The 10,405-nt window shown below is 39.0% G+C and overlaps 1 protein-coding gene across 2 annotated transcripts; it reads left to right on the plus strand.

Moving 5' to 3' along the window:
* The first annotated feature begins 1,416 nt into the window (after positions 1 to 1,416).
* On the plus strand, positions 1,417 to 10,305 carry LOC102304189 (syndecan-2). Of its 2 annotated transcripts, none has more exons than XM_005934940.3 (5): positions 1,417 to 1,757; positions 6,165 to 6,294; positions 6,918 to 7,084; positions 7,357 to 7,624; positions 7,793 to 10,305. In XM_005934940.3, the coding sequence occupies exons 1-5, from the start codon at positions 1,698 to 1,700 to the stop codon at positions 7,954 to 7,956; spliced, it is 789 nt and encodes a 262-aa protein (XP_005935002.1). In that variant the 5' UTR covers positions 1,417 to 1,697; the 3' UTR covers positions 7,957 to 10,305. The 2 variants fall into 2 exon arrangements, with proteins under 2 accessions (XP_005935002.1, XP_014193157.1); XM_014337671.2 differs by having other exon boundaries at positions 1,419 to 1,757; positions 6,900 to 7,084.
* The last annotated feature ends 100 nt before the right edge of the window (positions 10,306 to 10,405 follow it).

Here is a 10,405-nt window from a genome sequence, read left to right on the forward strand (position 1 = left end):
AATCCATACTGTGATGATATTGTTTCCTTTTTTTTTTTTTTTTTAATTAAACTCCATTCTGCACTCCTAATACTCACCTAAACATGGGTTGTTGGGTCATGCTCCCCATGGCAGTAACAGTGATCATGGATGGTGTGACAGAGCGCTGGGTGTGGCAGATGGGATTTTACTCATACTGCTGTCAGGAGGTGAGGTGGAAGAGGGCCAGAGTTTAGAGCAAGAAGGTGAAAGCTTAGAGGAGTCCGAGCAGGGACAAATATAGAATTGTTGTTAAAGCTAGGGCTCTGAAGTTGTGGCATTTGGTTTCTCGGCTGCCATTTAAAACACCGGCCTGTGAAGGCAATCTTTTGGCAGCCCTGTTGCATTCTGTTTAACAGTGGTCTCACCTTCCAGAGAGCTTCATTCTTTCTCCTTTAACGGAGATATTAAGATAATCCGTTACTTTGATGGACTCCCTAATATCTGAAAAATGTGCCTTGACTTACTGAACTGACTGTAACAAGGAACCAGCAAGTTCAGGTCCTAGGATATCTGAGTCATGCCGTGAAACGGATGTCTTCAGATGAGCACGTCCTTCTGGTTTGTGTGCTCTGACATGTTTTTCAGAAACCTGGTTACCTATTTACACTTTGATGTAATCATAGGGCCTCCTGTCATGGTTGTTAGCAGCATTGTCCTGTTTTCATTTTTCATTTTAATGAGACAGGAGAGGTACAGGTTAATGCACCTTTAGCTTATACATCATTAATTATATAAATCAGCAGAGAAAAGAAGGAATCAAACTTTTTTTCTGTTTGTGTTTGATTTGTTTAAACATTAAGCAATACTTCTGATAACAAACCTGCTGTTATGTCCCCCTTTGAGCTTTTACCTTCCTGTCTGACCTCCCTCCACTTCATTTCCTGACAGCTCTAATCAAACCACAATTTTGAGTAAAATCCTTTCGGCCTCATCCTGTCTTCTGTCTCTTGAAATAGGCTGAAAATGTGTGGCATTAAAATTTTGTTTTGGAAGGAGCAAAAGTTAAAAACCTCTTTTTTTTTTAGCAATAGAATCATAATAGCTACAAAAAAACAAAACAAAAAACAAAAGCTTATCACCATATTTTATAGCCACAAGGGAGGGGAGTCCGTTTTGAAAAGAAATGTTTGCCCAGCCCCCGCAAATATGGCATCAATAGAACAGTAGGATTCATGTGAATTACATAGAGATAAATGGCCTTTGCCTCAGACTCAAGTCCTCCAAAAAAGGGCAAAATGAATTGCTGGATTTTAGAAGCGTATATCCACACTAAAAATGTAAATAAGAAAAAGCCGCTCGTTCAGCCTATTATTAATTAACCTCGGTGTAAGGCAGTTGAGCTAATGTCGTCACCTTGTCAACGGTTCCGGCTCGCGTGTGTGTCTCCACTACCGTCGTCAAGGACCGGCGTGCTGACGTCACCGCAGAGAGCCACGCTTCACGACCAGGCTAAACAACTTTTTCAGACGAAGTCCTTCTCACAACGAGTCCGGGAGACACTCGGGAACTTTACTGAGATTTAACGAAGTGGCTCGACAGCGACAGCGAAAGCGCTACAACAAATTATCCGTACTACTGAACACCGAAGAGCGAGTTGAACGTTTTCACTGTACCAACATATAATTTCTCGTTTTCAACTAGCGTGTTTTTTTTTTTAAATTGTTTTGGAAGTTAAAATGGGGAATCTGTGGTGGTTGTTCCTCGTCGGGCTGGCAACTGGGCCAATCAGTGGAAAAGTAAGTGGCTTTTCTTAAATGTTTTTTAATTCAAACATGTTCCAGTTGACGTATTAGTGGAAAAATACATATTAATTATCTTCAATATGAAAAATAACCGAGAAGGCTAAAACGTTAAGATATTTTTGAAAACGACAGCCCTGGGTAACGTTTGTTATGTTCATGTGGACTGTTTGAGTTCTACCCCGTAGAGTTTACACATAAAATAAAAATATTACTCTTAATGTTATATCCTCAGTTTTTTCTCTGTGTTAATTATTATTATTATGATTATTATTATTATTATTATTATTATTATTATTATTATTATTATTATTATTATTATGTATTTACGTTAAATGTACCTTTAAAGTGAACAGCACGAATTCGTCTTTTTAAAACATAAATATATGTTACCTCCGGATCTATAAGCTGGGTGATTTTTGACCTCGGCAGCCTTTTCAAACCGAGGCCAAGCGTCCAGTTGGTGTCAAGTTCACACAGGGCCAAAGTCTGTTCATCATTTAGCTCACAGCTTTGACATTTAAACCAGACCTGGCCCGAATTTCTCACCCACACGTTTTATAATGTTATACTGCAAATTCAAATTCTAAACCAGGAAATCATTCATATTTAACCAAGGTGGTTTAAGGGGAAAAAAAAAAAGAGTATTTCAAAATCCTCCTCCTTTACCCCTTCCATTGTTTCTCTATGTGCGGCTGCTTTATAGCTGGAAAATACCTGGGGATGACAGGCTGAAGCAGAGCTTTGTTCATCGTCACAAAGTATGAAAAATATCCAGGCTGGTGATTTATTGACTGTAAGAAATCTCTAATGAGAGCCAGGGAGCCTCACCACCTCTGCAGAAATGCAGTTTGTTTAAGATTTATGGACTGTATATTGTGAAAGGAGACTGAACTGAAACACGATACTGCTTCTGGTGTATATTTGTAGCAGAGGAAAGAGACATGCAATCCCTTAGTAGGACTCAGGGAGTTGTGGATATGGTGAAAATGAATACAGCTTGGCATTCCTGTCCTGCTTTAAGGCCCCACAGGTTGTAATCTCTGAATATAATAGCTTGTAAACAGGTGTGGCCACTCAAAAAACAAACTAACCTTTTTCCTGCTTAACTTTAATTTGTGTCATCTCATACTTTGATCCACAGATGCTTTGATTCGTCTTCATGTCATACCACTAATACACAGACTCCAGTCTTAAATTGCTGGGTGTGATGGGCTACATCTTACATCCAAACTATCTGTGTCCCCAAGTGTGGCTGTAGAATTACTGGTTAGTCAGTCAGTGATGTTGCTCCAATCCAAAGGATGAATGTTTAAACAGGCTTTCTTCCTTTGACAGTTTGTGATCTGGTAGTTGTGTCATTTTTCTGGATGGATGAGTAACAGCGAGTTCCACTGGGCTAGTCCAGGCAAGCACGCAGCTGCGTGGGATATGAGCAGTTTTTCATCCAAATGCTAAGAGCGAGAGGAAAAGGGTAACACCTCCTCACGGTGCTATTAATGACGATTTTCGTAGGGCTTCAAAAGCACTCCACTGAAACGCCTACATGTGAGGAAGAAAAAAAACGTTTAGAAACAAAAAGAACATGAATATAAACTATGTAGTTTGACACTTGCTGCTGTGGAGAACTAAAAAGCCTGGTGGGGCGGAAGATATGTGTTCTCAGTTAATCAGCATTAGTCACAACATTGTTCTGTGTGTCAAAGGCAGTCTGTACACATGCGATTAGCTGCAAGAGGTTTTTCTTTTGATGAGTTGCTGTAGCAGTTTGTTTGACTTTCAGTGTTAGCATGCCCTTGGAGAGTTTTTATTGTATTTATTTATTTATTTTTCAGTATATATTTTTTATTTTTAACCACATATCGCTGATTATCTTGACTGTTCTTTGACCACCACACAACTAATGGACAAAGCTATATTAGGTCTTTGCGTACATGGAGGGGACTGGGACCTGTAGTCTCTGGTCAGCAGTTTCAAATTACTGTAATCTGAATTAAGGACATAACAATCACATGTAAGACAGAAGTAGATATTGTGTCACATTTTGCCTGTTGGCATCACTAAAGACTGCATTACCAAACTCTGTCTGATCACTAAAGTTTTAAGAGGAATATTCATTTTCTCTTGGCATCTGATAATTTTGTCCTTACAGGCTACAGCTACTTAATGTCTGTGGACCTTTTATTCATTTTATGCCTTAGTCAAACATACACCACCTTCAACACAGCACTCTGCTGCTGCTGCTGCTATCCAAGTGATGACAGATCTGTTGTGTGCTTTTCGTTGTTATCTAAACTAACTCTCGATCTGACCATGCTCTCATTACTTTGCAGCTCACTGGGGATATAGCTAGCTATCGGCTAAGGAGAAACAAAAAATAAGACTTTGATGATTGTCAGCTTTAATGTTGCCCTCCACCAACATTCAGTCTTCTCTCATATGTCTGTGGAGTGATACAGCTGTTTCCAGTAAACTGTCTTCATTGTGACAAAGCACCAAGATATCAGAATGTTATATACAGAGTGGGTGTGTAAATCCTGCGTGCATACGTATGCTTTCCAGATGTGTATAAATTCTAAATCACATCTTCCAGTAAACCCCAGTGTAAAACTTGTATCTGTCAAGGAGAACTGATTCAGAGTCAGCAGAAAACAAACTGCCAGTAGGTGGGAGGTCAAAGCTTAATGGCATTTAGTGAAATCAATTCTAAATTAAAAATATTTGATTGATCCGTTAAAAAAGATAATGTGTTGACTCAGCTAATCGTGTGGTTAACATCTGGATTTGGTCTGGTAAAATAAATGCCAGTGAAACACAGTACAACACTTTGATCTAATACTTTTTTGTATGACTATCAAGTCAATGTTATTTATGTAGCTAATTTTAATACAACCGACGTTGACCCAGAGTGCTTTACAGGCACACTCATCTGCAATCCAGGTCTCCAAGAAGCCAGTTACAACACACAGAACTCACAGCATAGTAAACATAACGATTAAAAAGAAGTCAGAAAATAAGAATAAAATCAGAACTAAACTCTAACAATAGTTAAAACAGCTACGGTATATAAAAGAACTTGTCCAATCTGTGATGGACCTCAGACTTGACTGTTAGCAGTTAAAAAAGGTACGTCTTTAGAGGTCTTTTAAAATAGTTGGACAGATTTTGCATACATCTACCATAAGTTTGCTGATGTCTGATTATAGCCTTATAACCTGATAATTCTCAAGCTAGGCATAGAGTATATTTCTCATTGTGTATGTGACACAGACAGTCACAGCTTTTGCTTTTCTAATCTCTGGCTGAAGTCGGTGAGAACGCCAGCACCTCTTCTGCTATTTTAGTCACCCTTGGGTTTACGTGTTATTAATGCTTCACATGAATACACCAGTATCTTGGTGACATGTTGCAGAATGACCTTAAATGTTAGGTGTACAGTTGCAGATCAGGTAGATTTTATATCTGTATCCCTTCTGTGGGCTGTTTGCATACTGATAAAAAGGTTTGTTAGCAAAAGAAAAATGGTGTTAGCTTGAAAAGAACTGTTGCTTTGACAACATATTTTGTGAATTTTTATTGGAGTAAAACCTTTTTCTGGAGCAGTTATCTTATGAGAAGTACACTAAACTGTGCTTCCTTTCCTTTCTCCCTATTTTCACCCTCTCTCAGCACCTGTGTTAGTGGAAGCATAGTATACATACCAGACATATTTCAGGTCTCAATGGGCCATATTCATCCATGTCTCTGTGTGTGAGTGTCTCTCCCTCTCTTAACACCAGCATATGTTTGAGCTTCTTTTTCTTTGGCTCTTTATCGATTTCAGCAGAGTTAGTGTCTTTCTTTGATTCATGTGATCTCCGGTTGTGTTTGAGCCACTCGTCTCATTACCTTCTGTCTGCCTAGGCCTTAGATCAAGGGAAAAGAAGGTCACTGGTTTTCATCACACTCCTCTGTGTAGCATTCGGGTTGGCGGAAGGATTTCACGAGGTGCAATCTAATATGTGAAGCGGCCCTTTCCATGTGTGCGTCTACTTGCCTGCTCTCTGTGTTGTCTTTGAAGCTGCTTTATCTCATCCCCCCTCCTTTCAAAGACACTTAGTTCTCTGCTGCATGGTTCTGCAAAGTATCACAAATTACTGCCACAGCATGTGAAATGATCAAGAAAACAGCCTTTATCTACTGCACATACTATAGTATGGATGTAATACTCTCAGACAGCAGCATGCACTGCTGCATATTCGGCCAGCATACATCATTGGTTGTGAGAGGTATTGTCTTACTCCAGAACTGTAGCGAGATCCACATGTTGTCAATTAGTGAAAGGAATTCTGAGTGAATCTATGTGTGCGTTTCTCTCCTACTTAAATAAAATTGCATGTTTTTATCCCCCCCTCTTTTTGGCAGCTCTTTGTCTTCTCCCAGTCATTTAGCCCAAGTGATGACTTATACATAGAGGGCCGAACATCTGGTGACCTCCCTATAGACGATGAAGATGGTGATGATGGTGGGTCAGGCTCTGGATCTGGAGATTATGGTAAGGATATGTATGCGTCTGTCTGTCTGTCTGTCTGTCTGTCTGTCTGTCTGTCTGTCCGTCCGTCTGTATAATATATCTAGATGTATATTTTCCCTGTATTGCTTATTAAATAGAAACTTCATCACAGATTATTAGACATTATTTAACTCCACTCGATCATACATGCAGGCTTGTGAGTAATACACAAGTAAGCCACAAGTGCTTGTATGTTCAGACACAGATGCACTTACAATATACCAGATGTTTGTCCTGAGGTGATACAGTGGAACCAGGTGACATTTTATTGGAAACTCACAGACTTTGAATGACTCACCTGCGTAAACTGTAGTGAGTGATGTCGTGGCACATTCAGCGTGATATAAAACTGCATTACGTTCAGGTGAATTTCAGTAAGTTATAAAACTTGCAGTAGGAACTGTTTCCACATTTGTGGCAGACTCTGCTGTAAAACCAAGTAACCTCAGATGTCAACTCGTTATCCAAGAAAAACGGTCCTATTCCTTCAGTTAATCCAATAGATTTAAAAAAAAAAATAAAATTCTATAATAATGAAAAGAAACATGCTCTGAAGTGTTTTGTGTTTTGTTTTGGTGATTTCTCAGTTTCCCATGCCCATTCAGATGCCGGGGATATGGTCCTGACGTTGCCTAGCCCCTCTAGCAAAACAGAGCAGCGTCAACCACAGCCTACAGTACACTCTCCAGACAACCCACCAACCACAGTGGCACGCAGCCACGATCCAGCAACTACAGCGAAGGAGACTGACATTTTCCCTGATGGAGACAAGGTAAAGTATGACTGTTCCTTTTGATTCATGTCCTCATGAAGTCTGACTTATGTCCATCTTCAGGATGATTCATCGCACACACAAGGATATTTATTCTTTTAATTTCAATTGGTGATAGTGAGAGTAAATATTAAGGTTGATTAATTTTGGAGCAGAGAAACTAATTGTGATTTAATTGCTACCGCTTTAAGGTGTGAATAGTGATAAATGGAAAGTATCTAAAGCCACATAATGTCTCAGCATTTTTTTTAACTGTGCTAATATCCTTATAGGGGCTTGGTGTTGGCCCAACAGCTGACTGGTTTGGAAAGGATGCTAGTCCCAGCACCACCAATGTGCCTCCCAGTGGCAGTACTAGAGCTGATGGTGTAATCAATTCTGGCAAGGAGAGACGCCTGGATGTGTTAAATCCCCAATATGAAGAGCCTATCAAAAAGTCTGATGAAACTCTTAACAAAGCTGATCGAGAAGGATTATTTGGTGAGAACTCTATGGAGGTATCCTCTGAGAACCTGCTGGAGAGAAAAGAGGTGCTAGCAGGTAAGGACTAGGTTTCTACACTCTTACCAGTTCATTACAAAATTACAGTAGTGAGTTTTCAAGAAAATTTAGACTTCTGTTGAAGAATCTGAAATGTTAAGTATAGATAACTGTTATAAAAATGTTATTTTTTAAAAATAATTTCGTATTTCTTTTTTCCGTCTCCAGCTGTGATAGTGTGCGGAGTCATTGGATTCCTCTGTGCTGTTTCCCTCTTGTCTCTCCTTGCCTACCGCATGAAGAAGAAGGATGAAGGTAGCTACGACCTGGGAGATAACAAACTTTCTGCAACTGCATATCACAAAGCACCCACCAAGGAGTTCTACGCCTGAACTGACTAATAAGAACAAAGCAGGGTGGATTTTGGCTCCTGCCTATTAAGACTCAAATGGATCTATAACCAGCTGAAGATGATTCTTCTTGATGAAGTTTGAAGTTGACACCTCTGCTCCTCTCCAGTGCTGCTTCTTTGTTCTGTCTTTTTTTTTTTTTTTCTTCGCCATTCCCAACTTCATCCGCTGCCACTTTATCTTTCTACTTAATGTTCAGTGTTTGTGACAAAGGGGTCATAATAAAATAAAGTCAAACTGTTAAAATGCTTTCCTGTCATCCCATGCTAAGGAAGGAGTAAATACCCATTCAAAGTTTTAAGAATGAAATCCTGAAGTGGATCGTTGTAGTGTTGGCGAGTCGTCAGTGTGAAACGGTCCGACGCTGTGCCTTTAGACCTAAGATGAACTACGCTGGACAAGAGCTGATTCTGTGTGACCCAGAAATTGATTGCTCCTTTGGATGGATGTACGCTGAACCAGCCCAGTTCAGCCTGGTACTATATTCTGTATAAGAATAGTATTAAGATGGACCTTAAAAAGTTGACACTTTTTTTTTCTGTCCTCTGAGGTCAGATTGTGTTTTTGTGTTTTGTTTTTTCTGTGTTAAAAACTGTCTGTGCTTCTTTTTACTTTCTGTATGCTTTTTTTGATTTGTTTTGGTTTTTGTGCGGGGCGGGGGAGGGGGGGTTACATGAATGAACATTTTCATATGCTGCCCAGTATTGCATTGAGAGATTTTGTTACTTTGCAGGTACAAACATTTGTTGTTGTCACACAGGCACTTACAGAACTGACCAAATATAGATACGCTTTGTTGTTTGTAAAAAAAATAAAAATTTGTGGTAGTTTTTTTTTATGTTTAGAGATTATATTTCTGTAAGCCATTTTTAAGCAATTTGTCTTTGACTTCATACAGTGTGGCAGCCTTAGTAAAACTCCCTCAGGCATCTTTAGAACACATGTAATATGTTCAGGACTTTTGGGGGGGTTTTGGTGACTGAGTGCTGCAAGCGTGTGGACAGGTGGAGTCAAAGCTAATGACTATAATTCAGAAACCATAGAAGCGATCAAGGTTTTCTGACAACAGCCAAAGCGCATTCCTTTCTCGCTGTCCTCTGTATACAGCTATAATAGTTGGTTCAAGGTTTAAAGGCCAGTGAGAGCATTTACTGCTCTTTTACACTTTAGAGTTTATCAACTTAGCAGGGTTAGAGAGTTGTTAATTGTGTCTGTTTAACTCTAATCTGTTTCTTTTAAGCGTAAACGTGCTTTGTTTGACACATGTATTTCCTGATTTTCAGACTTTACCTCAAGCAACAAGAGCAGCATAGCATGTTTTATGGCTCCAATGAAGATGCACAAAGCAGATAACGACAACAGGGTTCTATTCCCTTTCGACAGCACATAAGTGTGTAGACCCTTTTCATAAACGTATTAGGAATTTGCCTTTTTATGGCTTTTTAACCAGCTACCTACTGCCTGTAATGGTTCAAAGAACACTGCTTACTGTTTGTCATAATAAAAATGAATATTTTAAAGCAAGTAGTACATTTGAATGCATTTGCAAGCTACCTATTCACTGTGCATAGAATAAACAGGAAGATGTAGTCATTAACCCACCTCGGTGACTCTTTGTTGATAACGTGACATTTGTTGAGTCTTCAGTGCCTCATGTTACATTATATCCTTTGCTTTGCAGTGCGGTTGAAGTATTAGTTTCATACTTTGAACTGTGAGCTGTACAGAACTGCAAGTTTGGAGTTAAAATCTACTATGCCAGTGTGGTTGAACAACTTCTGTGTGAAACAAAAACAAACCCAGAGGGTTAATACCACAGGTTAGCACTTGTTGGCAAAGACAAAATAACTTTTCTCTTCTATCATCTACATGCATTATATATAAAAGAGATGATTTTCATAATTTATACTTAATTAGACTACAATGTAGGTAAATATGTCCGTCATTATTGGGATTGTACAGTATTTACTGGTGGTTGAAGCCTCTTTGTGCCTTCAGCTTGAGTTTTATATGCCTATTTGTATCTTGGTGCATTTGATGAGCTTTAGATTATTGTCAATTTCTTTAAAAGATTTTCTAGCATCTTTTTAAAAAAGAAGTCCTTTTTCTTTATGAATGCTTCTAAAAATTATAAAAGTACAGAAAGTTTATTGGAGACATGTTGCAGTTTTATTTTTTATCGAAGCTGACTGAAATCCTGCTTCTTAGAAATAAACTACACAGGTATGAGGACCAGCCAATTATCAACTTACCAAGATGACCAATAGAGAACTTTGTTGCTGGTGTATCTCATGAGGTTCACTAATGAATAAAAGTTGTGGCTTTAATGCAGTGGCTGTTTTTTCTCTGTCTCTCAACAATACTGCCCCATCTCCCCATATACACACATCAACACGACAGGTTTAATATTATGTGTGCTCTTAAAATCTTC

The sequence above is a fragment of the Haplochromis burtoni genome, unplaced genomic scaffold (genome assembly GCF_018398535.1).
Source record: "Haplochromis burtoni strain Fernald_Lab_line unplaced genomic scaffold, NCSU_Asbu1 Contig_142, whole genome shotgun sequence".
Classification (NCBI taxonomy): domain Eukaryota; kingdom Metazoa; phylum Chordata; class Actinopteri; order Cichliformes; family Cichlidae; genus Haplochromis; species Haplochromis burtoni.